The sequence below is a fragment of the Rattus rattus genome, chromosome 1 (genome assembly GCF_011064425.1).
Source record: "Rattus rattus isolate New Zealand chromosome 1, Rrattus_CSIRO_v1, whole genome shotgun sequence".
Taxonomy (NCBI): Eukaryota; Metazoa; Chordata; class Mammalia; order Rodentia; family Muridae; genus Rattus; species Rattus rattus.
This window is the reverse complement of record NC_046154.1, coordinates 22254296-22266947: the sequence shown is the minus strand read 5'-3', so window position 1 is coordinate 22266947 and position 12652 is coordinate 22254296. Positions and strand designations below refer to the sequence as shown.

The 12652-nt window shown below is 55.6% G+C and overlaps 2 protein-coding genes across 2 annotated transcripts; one reads left to right on the top strand and one right to left on the bottom strand.

Annotated features, from left to right (window-relative positions):
- Window positions 1–2100: 2100 nt before the first annotated feature.
- Gale (UDP-galactose-4-epimerase) lies at window positions 2101–5362 on the top strand. The gene is made up of 11 exons (XM_032896192.1): window positions 2101–2170; window positions 2412–2537; window positions 2638–2753; window positions 3212–3325; window positions 3578–3754; window positions 3998–4111; window positions 4199–4265; window positions 4353–4438; window positions 4532–4609; window positions 4751–4865; window positions 4967–5362. The coding sequence occupies exons 2-11, from the start codon at window positions 2417–2419 to the stop codon at window positions 5023–5025; spliced, it is 1047 nt and encodes a 348-aa protein (XP_032752083.1). The 5' UTR covers window positions 2101–2170; window positions 2412–2416; the 3' UTR covers window positions 5026–5362.
- Window positions 5363–5394: 32 nt separating this feature from the next.
- On the bottom strand, window positions 5395–9742 carry Lypla2 (lysophospholipase 2). The gene is made up of 10 exons (XM_032896183.1): window positions 9634–9742; window positions 8038–8143; window positions 7787–7818; window positions 7633–7698; window positions 7147–7194; window positions 6993–7063; window positions 6795–6868; window positions 6584–6685; window positions 6302–6475; window positions 5395–6225 (listed from the first exon to the last, which is right to left on the bottom strand). The coding sequence occupies exons 2-10, from the start codon at window positions 8113–8115 to the stop codon at window positions 6175–6177; spliced, it is 696 nt and encodes a 231-aa protein (XP_032752074.1). The 5' UTR covers window positions 8116–8143; window positions 9634–9742; the 3' UTR covers window positions 5395–6174.
- Window positions 9743–12652: the final 2910 nt, after the last annotated feature.

Below are 12652 nucleotides of genomic sequence, written 5' to 3'. Positions count from 1 at the left end.
TAAGTGACCTTAACTGATGGGCTAGCTGTCTTCCAGCCTCATCTTTCATTATTTATCTGTGGCTGGTCTCGAACCCACTATGTAGAGCAGATTGACCTTGCAACTCACTGAAATCCGTCTGCTTCTGCTTCTCAAGTGCTGGGATTGAAGGCCTGTGCTACCAGGAAAGATTACTTTTTATTTACATATTTGTGAGAGAATGGCAGGTATGTAAGGTATGTACCTTGAAGGTCAGAAGCGGGCATAGAGTCCCATGAAATGATAGGCAGTATGTGGGTGCTGGAAACAAGACTCGGGTCCTCTGCAGGAGAAAGGGCTCTGGGCCATCTTTCAGCCCCGCTTTGCATTTTAAACCGAGACCAAACTGTCTTGACAGTGGCGGGTGCGCACACACACCTTTGGGGGAGGGAGGTGGCGGCTCAGCGATGGGCATAGCAATCGCTACCGTGAATTTAAAGATTCCTTCCCCATCCTGGTTTGTTCCCAGGTGGACTTGGATCCAGGTCGCAGCCCGGGCCAGCTATGCCTTCCAATTAGAGCAGCCCGACAAAGGGTTTGACACGTATGGGGAAACAGTGGCCCAAAGTGGAGAGACGCAGCTGTCAGGGCTGGGGACTAGAAAGACCCCAGTCTTGACCGGGTTTCTCCTCCGCAGCCCGCCGGTCACCGGATGGGGTCCGTCCCCCTCATTTCCGCCCTCAATGGAAACGCACTCTGCAATCGCCTAAAGCCTGTGCAAGCCATTTGTCCCTCCAGGGCCGCCGTACAGTGGGCAACCGAGTACACACGTTTCCTGGAGGGCGTGAAGGGGGCGGGGTCAGGCTGGGCTGTCAGGTCTTAAAGGGGCCGCTGCGCTGGTCGCGGGAGGCGGTGCCTGGAGTCTGCGCTGGATCCTCTGCAGGTTCGACTGGTAGAATGAAGGGCTTAGTGAGATCGGAAGGGCCAGTGGTTGGTGGGGAGCGAGGGAGTTCCAAGAGGGTCGGTTCGTGTTCGGAACAGGGCCAGACTCACCCCTTCTGCTCGTGTTTTCCGTAGCCATAGTGGGGGCCACCCAACCCATTCATTCGGGGCCCCGCTTCCCGAGTCCCAGCTCAGAACCGAAGTCCAGAGCTAAGCTCCGCCTCGCCCGTGCTGTTGAAAGTCAGCACCCGCTCTCCTCCCTTGTACAGACCACGAAAACTGTGGAGGGGACTGCTGACCAAGGTCACCCCCTAGTCGGGAGCGGAGCGACCTCAGAGCAGCCTTTCTGCCTCCAGGGCCCCCTCAGCGACCGCTTCACCGCGTCCTCGAGCAATGCGGGAACTGTAGAGACCGGGGATCTCACTCAGGCGGTTCTTACTGCTGTGTGACCCCAGACCAGTGACTGCATTCAGGCTCTGACCCTAGTACCTAGCTAGCTAGTACCTGCCTCATCCAGATGTTGGGAAAATAACGCACAAGTGCGGGGTAGTGATTCCTGGACGCACTGGATGCAGTGCCGTGAGTTGCAGCAGAATAACCCCAGCAGAAACTTGAGGCAGCTTGGAGAAAGACGGCAGCGAGCCAGGACGTGAGAATGAAAGGCCTCAGTGTGTGGATTTCCTTCCTGTCCGCCCAGCAGTTTGCTTAGGGTGGGGATGCACACCTGGCAGTGGAGTGCGAGGCCAAATCCACGTCGACACCGGCTCACTCCGTGCTGCCCTAGTTGGGCGGGATCTGTTGCTCCAAGCCAGGAGTGACCCAGCAGAGCCAAAGCTGAGCTATTGGCTGCCCCAGGATGGGGTGAAGCCCTACCCACTCCAGGGCTGTTGGTACTGCAGCCTCAGAACTAGGCACAGCCTTCTTGGCTAAGGACCCCACCCTTGAAGCAGTTTGGTGTTTTTTACTGCTTCCTCCCAACTGACCGTTCTCGGGACGGTTGTTGGAGACTAGGTATTAGTCATCAAACCCAGGGACCTTTTTCTCCTGGGAAAAGACCTCGGTTTACAGGGACAGGCCCCTTGGTTGAATCCTAGCCTCCCATCCTGAAGCCACGTTCTTCTGTCTGAGACTGCCCATTCTCCAGACTTGGAGGCAGGAAGTTCTTCAAAACTCCCTATGTCAACAGGAACTAGACAAGATGGTGTGTCTGACTCCTACGTATACAAGTGGCAGACCTTTAAATCGCTTAGTTGGGACTTCCTAATACATGGTGTGTGTATAATAATTAGTTCTAGAGATGAAAACTGTGGCCTGGAGAGGGTTCGAAACGTCGGCCCCTACGGCCAGAAACTGATAGTTATCTAGTTAGACCCAGGACTCATTCTGGAGCCTCTCCTTCAACTAGGGCCACCACTGAATCCTCGGAGATGAAGTGAAGGGTCCAGCATCTAGCTGGAGTGAGGCCCTGACCGACAGCCTCAGCCACCTCTGAAATTCTGTCTTCTACGCAGGCGCCATGGAGGAGAAGGTGCTCGTCACGGGCGGGGCTGGCTACATCGGCAGCCACACAGTGTTGGAGCTGCTGGAGGCGGGCTACTCGCCTGTGGTCATCGACAACTTCCACAATTCCATTCGTGGTGAGTGGAGCTGGATGGGGATGAGTGAGCGGTGGTTTCTGGAGGGGTTGGATACAGGACCCACTTTTCTAATGTTGAACGCTTCCGCGTGCCCCACCAGGAGAAGACTCCATGCCTGAGAGCCTGCGCCGGGTCCAAGAGCTGACAGGCCGCTCTGTGGAGTTTGAGGAAATGGACATCTTGGACCAGGCAGCCCTACAGCACCTCTTTAAGAAGGTAAGTGCTGGGCTGGAGCAGCGGTTAAGAGCACTGACCCCTTCCAGAGGTCCTGAGTTCAATTCCCAGCAGTCACGTGGTGGCTCACAACCATCTGGAATGGGATCTGCTGCCCTCTTCTGGTGTCTGAAGACAGCTAAAATGTACTCATGAACATTAAATAAATAAATAAATCTAAAAAAAAAAAAAAAAAAGGGGGTTGGGGATTTAGCTCAGTGGTAGAGCGCTTGCCTAGCAAACGCAAGGCCCTGGATTCCATCCCCATTAAAAAAAAAAAAAAAAAAAAAAAAAAAAAAAGGTAGATACTAGCTAGAAATTTAGAGCACACCTTTAAACCCAGCACTTGGGAAGCAGGGGTAGCAGATCTTTGTGAGTTTGGGGCAAATGCTGCTTAGCCGGTAGAAGCAGCATCGCCAAGTCCCGCACAGCATCCCCCGACCGTGGCTTTACCCCTGCAGCACAACTTTAAGGCTGTCATCCACTTTGCTGGGCTCAAGGCCGTGGGCGAGTCAGTGCAGAAGCCTCTAGATTACTACAGAGTTAACCTAACAGGGACCATCCAGCTCCTGGAGGTAAGGGGAAGGGGACACAGACCCCAGCTGGGCCCCAGGCTGTCTGGCATGCTGGCCACAGTAAGGGCCTGCGTGGGAGAGTCAGAGAGGACCCAAGCTGTACTATCTCGGACACATGCCTTTCTTTACCCGCCAGCCTGTTTCTCTCTCTGTAACTGATGCCCTTCGCCTCAGCTCCACCCTCCTCGGGTGGGGTAACAAGTGGGACTTCCCCGTGAGGCACAGGCCACTGACCCTCCCCTCCACGGCCAGATCATGAGGGCCCATGGGGTGAAGAGTCTGGTCTTCAGCAGCTCAGCCACCGTGTATGGGAACCCCCAGTACCTGCCTCTGGACGAGGCCCACCCCACCGGGGGTTGTACCAACCCCTACGGCAAGTCCAAGTTCTTCATTGAAGAGATGATCCAGGACCTGTGCCGGGCAGACACGGTGAGGACCCCTCGCCCCACTCTTCGCTCTGTTCACTGCCCCCCTTGAGGCCAGGATTGGGATCTCAGGCACTCTCGGGACAAGGACACAAAGGCTGCCCAAGGTCTCAGCAGCTGGCACGCAGGCGCCATCCCTTGCTCATTGGTAGAGAACACAGGCCAGACACAGGGAGGTAGACGGCCGTGGGTGGAGTTGGGACTCACTCTGTGAGCCCGGCTCCACCATCGGACCTGTACCACGCAGGCCTGGAACGCTGTGCTGCTTCGGTACTTCAACCCCATAGGCGCCCACGCCTCTGGCCGCATCGGCGAAGATCCTCAGGGTATCCCCAACAACCTCATGCCCTATGTCTCCCAGGTAGCGGGGCAACCCGGGGTGGGGGTGGGGGTGTCTCAGTTTACCATCGATGCCAGGCCTTGGAAGTTGACCTGACCTCTGCCCTAGGTGGCAATCGGGCGACGAGAGGCCCTGAATGTCTTTGGTGATGACTACGCTACGGAGGATGGGACAGGTGAGCCTAGGAGTCGGGGTAAGGAGGGAAATGGGAATGGGAGGGGGGTGGGGGGACAAACTTCCCATGTGAGCACTTCCTCTGCAGGTGTGAGGGATTACATTCATGTGGTGGATCTGGCCAAGGGCCATATAGCAGCCTTGAAGAAGCTGAAGGAGCAGTGTGGTTGCCGGGTAGGGAATCCAGGGAGGAAACGGTTGGAATCCAGGGTGAAGGGAGCGCACAGGGTGAAGGAGACTCCGTTCAACACCCGTTCTCTTGGGCAGATCTACAACCTGGGCACGGGCACAGGCTACTCAGTCCTGCAGATGGTCCAAGCCATGGAGAAGGCCTCAGGGAAGAAGGTAGGCCCCACCCACGCAGTAGGTACCCCAGTACAGCCGTCTCCTCCTGCCACCTTGCACGTCAGTGCCTAGGACACAGCTCGTCTGTAGTTCCTGGGGCCCAGGGCCTGGTCAGCTGAGTGTGCACTACCTCCCTTGCAGATCCCGTACAAGGTGGTGGCACGGCGGGAAGGCGATGTGGCGGCCTGCTATGCCAACCCCAGCCTGGCCCATGAGGAGCTGGGCTGGACAGCAGCCTTGGGGCTGGACAGGATGTGTGAGTGTCTGCCGAACCCAGCAGAGGGCGTGCGGGACTGGGTGTAAGGGCGACTGGTCAGGCTGTCCTCAGGCAAGCTCTGACCATCCATGTCTGCACAGGTGAAGATCTGTGGCGCTGGCAGAAGCAGAACCCTTCAGGCTTTGGGGCGCAGGCCTGAGGCTCTCCTTACCACGGACCAGAAAAGAGCAGCTACCTGCTTTGCAGCCGCCACAGGACCCTACACCCTCATGCGCTGAGGCCACCCTACCTCAAAGGCCAGCTGTCTCTCAGCCCTCCCGGCAGGAGACCTCTGGTTCTACTGACCAGAAAGGAGTCTGGGTCCTTCCAGCGTATTTTCCCCAGAGTCCAGCAGCTCATGTGATCCCCAGAGCCTTGTGGAGGCCAGGGGGTCTGGGACCAAAGCCTCCCTCAGGCACTAACTTATACAGCTAAGATTGAGCTTTCCAAAGTATTTAAAATAAAAATGTCTTCTTACCAAGAGGCGGATTCTCACAGATAGTTAACTCTGTACTACACAAGGCGGCCCTGAGAGTTGAAGCAATTTCTTTAATTTTATCGGAATCCAGGACAAAACAAGAAAAACACCCAAAACCACATGAAGACAGAAGACGAGACACAACTCCTCCCCCACCACCTCCCTGGCCCTAAGGGGGGACATAGTGGGGAGTGAGACAGCAGGGAGTTGGGGGCCCTTGAACCTCAATCCAGCCCTGCAGGCTCCAGGCCTGCAAGGAAGGGCCATGGGGAGGCAGGGCCCAGCCCCTCTGTGGGGAGGGGCTGAGGGGAGGCCCCTGAGGGACTCTACCTCCTCACTGACCAGCCTGCCCAGCAGCAGGCAGCCTACAGCAGCAAGGGCCCCGGGGCCGTGGACACATTCGTGACAGAAGCAGCTGCAGTGAGGCAGGAGAGACGATTATCCGGGCAGAATCACGGGGGAGGGGGCCCCTGAGGGCCCCATGGGCCAAACCCTGAGGTCACAGGAGGGGGCCCAAAGCGGGGCTAGTGGGTGAGGTCCTGAGTGAGCGGGTCAGCAGCTGGGCCCCTTTCTCCCGCTGCCTTCAGCCCCTCCAATACTGCTGCTGGGGCCCGCCTCTGGGGAAGTGGGGTAAGAGAGCAGCCCACCCCTGCTGCTGACTTCCAGATGACCGAGGCCAGCAGGAAGGCCTGGCCAGCCTCGGCGACCTGCCCCAGAGGCCTGTGGGAAGAGGATAGGGTAGGAAGAGAAGGGACAGGGGCTCGACCGGCTCAGATCCTTGCTTGCTGGGTCCCCTGTGAGCTGGGGACCACGACGGGAGCCAGCAGCTAGTTAGACCGGAGGCAGAAGTTTCTCCAGAAATTCCTTTACAGCTGCCATCTCCTGGGATGGGGGGAGATTGTGAGGTTCCATGATGGAAGGAGGAGGGGGTGCACAGGAGTAGGCTATCTCCACTGACCTGAGGACAGGAGCTGTGCATGACACCTGGGTATGTCTTAAACTGGACCCTGGCAGGTGTGACAACTGTCCGGAGCTTCTCAGCTGTCAGGGCCCCAAACCGAACAGGTACCATGGGGTCCAGCTCGCCGTGGCATTGAAGGATGGCCAGGTCCTTGGCACTGCCATTGGCTGCCTGTGGGCCAGACAGAATTGCCAGGACAGGGTCGGTGCCACATGCAGCATGGTGCCCAAGCCACAGGGACCCTCGGGAGAGAGAGGAGGGCCCTGGGAGGATACTCACTTGGGGGAAGTTCCGGTGCAGAGGCAGCCAGCAGCTCAAAGCCACGATGCCGGCCAGAGGGTGGGGGCAGGTAAGTGCTGTATAGAGGGACAGGGCCCCACCCTGGGAGAAGAGACTGACAGGTCAGGAAAGACAGACACACACACACACACACACACACACACACACACACACACACACACACACCCCCCTCCCCTCACCGGCTCCTCACCTGCGAAAAGCCACCCAGGACGATTCGGTTGGCAGGAATCCCGTTCTTCATCTCGTGTTCAATCAAAGCCTTGACTGGGGGGGAGGGTATGACCGGGTGAAGGAGACTGCTGGAGGCTTGAAGGGGGCAGGTGGGCACTGCCCGGTGCTTTGGGAAGGGGGAAGGGGAGGGAACGCAGTGGGAGAGCTGGGGCCTTACTGTTCTCTGCGGCCTTCTTGATGCCGGCTTCATCCTCTGGGGCATCTGGACTCAGCCCCATCAGGTCAAACCTGGGCAAGCAGAGGCAGTAGCTGTTGGAAGCTCTCGGTAGCCTCTGCAGTTGCCCAAGTTTCCATCTCATCCCCAAACTCACCAGGAGGGCATTACCATCTTCATGTTGAGTGTCACAGGAATCCTGGGCCTGGGGAGGGAAGGTGGAAAGGTCAGGAGAGATAAGGCAGCATCAGTAGAGCCAGGGAATGGGCAGATCTGCCCTTGGGAGCCCCTCCCAGCAGGCAGGCCCTGTGTTTCAAGTGTTGCCAGGCAACCTGCCACGTGGGGCTGGAGGCTGTGTTTGGGGCATCAGCGGTAAGGATGGAGAAGCAGAGACCAAGGCCCAGCTCCGGGGTCCAGCTCCGGGTGAGTACTTGGGGAAGCAAGGCTCCTTTTAGGCCATCTTGGGTCTAGGAAGCCTTAGGGGTAAAAAGCGGAACTGGAGCCCATTCCTAGGGCTCCTAGAGCTAAGACTGACATGGCCCGACTGCTCTAAGCCCAAGCCCCAGGAGGCAGATGATGAAGAGAACAGGCCTAGGACTAGAGGACACCCCCGACACTCCTCTCCAGCTGGGGTGACACTCACGCATGGGGACAGATGTACTTGACATGAGGAAGCCGGATGGTGGAGAGGGCGTCAGCCCAGCTGTGCCTGTGGGAAGGAAGAAGAGTCGATGGTGTAGGACAATGGCCCTCCAGCCCTACCCGATGGAGGAACACCCGCCCCTCATCTCACTCACCCTGTGTCTCCAAGTCCATGTAAAAAAATAACCTGGGGGAAAAAGTCAGAAGTGGGACGGGAAGGTCCCCCTTTAGACCTCCAACTCCAGCTCACCCACCCCCCATCCCCTCAGACTTGGGGGAAGCCGGGGAGTAGGGGGAGGGAGCGCCAAGAGATTATTAACCCCTCCTAGCTTCAGGCTATGCCGTTCTCAGACAGCCACCTCCATGTTTCCCACACTGCCCACAGCACCACTTGCGGGGCCCTTACCGCGGCCGTTTCCCGCTCAGCTCCGGACACGGTGGCTGCGTCGGTGAGCAGGGGCACAGACATGTTGTTACCACACATACACTGCAGGGCTTCCTGCAGGCTGGGCCTGCACAAGAGAAGGTGGGAGGTCAAAAGCAAAGTCAGACGAGTGACGCCTCCTGGACTAAGAAGCCCGCCCAGGCCATCGGCCTCACGAAATACCAGGGGTTCGATTCTGAGCAGGGGGGAAACAAAGGCAGAAAGGAATCTCAGGCAGAGGGGTAGAAAGTTAGCCCCAGGGAACTGGAGATGGCTCAGCAGTTAAGAGCACTGGCTGCTCTTCCGGACGACCTAGGTTCAATTCCCTGTCAATGGCAGCTCACAACTGTCTGTAACTCCTGTTCCAGGGGATCTGACACCCTCATAAAGACATAAATGCAGACACAATGTGCATAAAACATAAATTTTAAGAAAAAAAGAAAGAAAGAAAGTAAGTAAGTTGACTCCATCCCAAGACTGAGAAGCAGGGCAGTCATCCTCTGGGTCTAGAACCGACCCAACCTCAAAGCCAAAGGCTGGCACAGGGTTTAGGGGTTGGAAATGTAAAGGGTGAGGGTTAAGGGAAGGCAGGACGTTTCCTTCAGCCTGCCCCCTGTAAGTCTAACTGAATCCTTCCAAGGTCCCAGAAATCCCTTTCCTGGACCCCCTCTTTCCTAAGTCCTGCCCCTAAAGAGAGATGGAGGAAAACCGCTAAAAACAGGCTTTCAGTCCCACTCACATTCCATCTTCTCCTTCCTTCTCTCCTCCCTCCTATCCAACCCCTATCCGGTCTTCACAGCAGCCTGGTTCAGTAAGAAATTCCCAGGGCCTCTGGAAGCCACCCATGTCCCACGAGAGCCTAATAACTCCTTTCTGCCATCCTCCACCACAGCCTGGTGCTCCAGGCTTTCCCACCTCCACAGGGCTACCTGCTGTTGCTGCTGTCACTGACTCCAAATGGGTCCCCAAATGAACAGGTGTTGGGACTCCCAACACAAAAGAATATCAAGCTGCCTGGCCCCTCCCCATCCTTAGCAGCCTCCAAACTCCGGAAGCTTCCGCTACCTGCCTCTGAAGTGTCTTAAGGGCGCCCCGCCCTCCCTCAGCTCTGACCCCGACTGCCCCTCCTCACCGTAGGATGATCACACAGCCTCTTTCCACACCTCTGACTCTGGGGTTCCCCTCCCCACAGGGAATGCTCCTGACACCCTAAGCTAGGATACCCTTCCTGCTAGGCTCTGGGGACTCCCACCTCCACCCGGATCCCACTCTCCAAAGGATGATGACCCGTCGTCTCCCTTTCTCCACAGTGGGAACTTGGGTTCTGATCCAGGGTCATTACATCCCTACAGTGGCATTTGCTGCCCTGCCCCACGGCTCGCACCTGCCCACAAAGGGGCACTGACCCTGGGAAGCCTCCGCCCCACAATGGGGTCTCCCACAGCCCAGCGCGCGGCCGCTCTCCCGCCACGCGCGCAGCCCCTGGCCCGGCCGTCCCAGGACTGGACAGCGCCCTCCAGCCACTCCCCGCGGCCGCCCCCGGACCCTCACAGCCTCGCTGCGCGATCGCCTGGGTACCTCACTCCCAGGAGCTTCCGAGACCGTTCGGGCGATTCTCCCCTTTCTCCCGCACAGACACACACTCTTCCCCCTCGGCCGCCCCCGCCGGAACTTCCGTTCGAGTCCCGGGAACCCAGCCATCCTGCTGCCGGAAGTAGCCCGGCCAACAGTACGGAACCCGGAAGCGAGTCCAGCTTTCCAGGGTAGAAGCTGCCATGTTGCCCACAGTGGGACCACTCCCTGTGATGCGACGCTGCCACCTACAGCGTCTGGACATGGCACGGGATTTCCCATATGTCCTACCAGCCAAGTCCTCCTGGTGGACCTCCGTCCTGGAGGAGAGGCATTGCTCAGTATTCTTAAGCATAAAGTTGGCCGTCTTCCCACACCCATGGGGCAGGGCACACTTCCAGGTGTGGTCTTGGATGGTCACCACTGTCTTGTTTTATTACATTTTACTGCTTATGTCTCCAGTCCGCAGTATCTATCGTGTGCATATGTAGAAAAATGGTTACTTTAGTGGAACACTGTGTCTTCAGAGTTTGGCTTCCCTCACAAAACTGGTGAATGCTTTTAGCTTCACGCCTCCTGTTGTACTTTAGCTCTTTCTCCTTGTTCATCTTTCTCCTTGTTCGCCCTCCATAATGTTTTTCAATTTGATCTCAGTTTCACGGGATCTTGGATGGCATTATACACCCTGACCTGAAGACCTGAGATCACCCCGTCTTCCACTCTTATCTTTAAAGATGAGGAAACTAAGGCTTGGGGAAAGGAAGTAAATAAATAGCAACCTCAAGATTACACTGTAATCTGCCTTTCCTGACCGGCTTCCTCAGCTATAAAATGATAATAACCACCTGCTATTTCATAACTTTGCAGTTAGGCTCCAGTGAGGCCACGTAAACTTGCTTTGAACACTGTAAAATCACAGTGTGAGGCATTAACCACTTGAAGAAGGACCCTGGGAAAGTATGTAGGCCGTATCAGGATACTGGTACACTGGCAGGGTTGGCTTGACACTGTCCTTGACAAGTGATGCCTTGCAGGTTGCACAAAATGCCACCAGCTGGAGCTAAGAACAAAAGGGCTTCATCTGGTCACCACTGAGTCACACTGGTAAAGTGGAAATTGGGCTTGGAGTCCAGGCTGAGAGACTAGCTGAACTGAAGGATTGAATTGGAGAGAACCTTTAGGGATCCGAAAACAGGAAATGAGTCACAGGGGTCCCTCAGCTGCGGAGGACTCATTCTTCCAGCTTAACCTACACTAATTTTTTGTTTTGCTTTTCCCCTGAGAACTCAAAGCAACATAAGCTTAGACCATCAACAGAAACACTTCCCTCCAGACAGAGAAGCAGCTTATTCTTGTATTCAGGTCATGGGGATGATGCTTAAAATATGGGGATCAAGGGACCACGGCAAGCCAAAGACCCAGAAGCGGTGTCACAAAAGAAGGGATAAAACGAGAAGAAAGCAACACGGCAAACCCGTTTCCCGCAGGATCCTGCTGGATTGGTCTGCGGATGAAACAACAGCTACTCCTGTATTCCCTTCATGAGCCACAGTGGCACTTTGGCAAGAGAAGTGTCAAGTCTCCAGGCTCGGTTCCAGGAGCTACCTGTGAGCATCTATTAGTGGAACAAACAGGCTAATTTCTTGATGTATTGGGTGCTTCCTATGAATGCTATGCGTTCCTGTGCTGATCACGTCAGAGAGCAAACCCAAGACACCAGTCCTCAGACCTTGCTCTGTAGACCAGCCTGGCCTTCAGCTTACAGAGATGTTGTACCTGCCTCTGCCTCTCAAGGTCTGGGAACACAGGCATGAACCACCATGCCCCACACTTTGTTACTGAGGCAGTCTCTGGTTTGCTGTGGCATTGTGTACTCCAGCCAAGCTGGCCCAAGTGCTTCGAGAGGAATGCCCTGTCTCTGCCTAGCTCACTGGGATTATAGACATGGCCTGTGGCTTTTCAACTGGACTCTGGGAATCCCAACTCCGACTGTCAGGTTTGAGCAGCAAACACTTTTACCCACAGAGCCATCTCCACAGCTATTTGGAGGCTAACTTTACTTTTCCTCTTAATCCAAAAACCTTAAATGGCCTTTATCTTGATGCTAGGAACCCACCCCAGGCCATGAACATGCTAGACAGGTACTGTCCCAGGGAGCTACACCCTGACACTAGCCTTTCTAGAATTTTCCTGAAAACAGGTTGGAGAGAGTCTGAGTGCACGTTCTATTTATTTCAGAACTTTGATTCCCAACAAGGCTTAAAAGCCAAAGACCATTTTTCAAGATCGGGAGAAAGTGGGCAACATCCTCCTGACAAGGATGAGTGTTCTTCAGAGAATTCTCCAGATTCAGCATTCGCTCCCTTATCAACTCTTCCTACTTTCTGAAAAAAGTGGGGTCCCGGATGCTTTCAGCCACTGGAAGTCTTGCCAAGTGCACTCTGTTCACCATGAAGCAACTGCTCTCAGTATGTCTTCGCCCGCCCTTACTTCTCGTGGTGCCTCCAGAACCTCTCCCGTGTTTAAGATTATTGTTATGTGTATGGTTGTTTCACCTGCAAGTGAGGTCCGGGTACCATGTGAGTGAAATGTCGACGGAGGCCAGGAGAGAGCATCTGATCCCCTGGAGCTAGAGTTAACAGTAGGTACTGAGCCGCCATGCAGGTTGAGAGGCCAACTCGGGTCCTCTGGAAGAGCAGTGAACGCTCTTAACTAACAAGCCATCCGTCCAGCCCACAGCCTCCTTTGTTTCTACATGGCATTCCCTAAGTTACTCCCCCTCATGAGAAATGAACTTCGATCTCTAACCCCAGCATCCTTTTCACACAATGCAGAGGTAGTGATGTTTCTACCACATTGTCCAGAATTAGGCCGGATCCTTCCCGGAGGAACTGGTATATAGTGTTTATTGAATTGTAACGTTCCTGATCTACCCAAGAAAATAAGATTCAAGCCCAATTCAGTTCCTGGTGAGACGGAAGTCTCACAGTACTACCGAGAGCACCGAAGGCAAGACAAACAGACG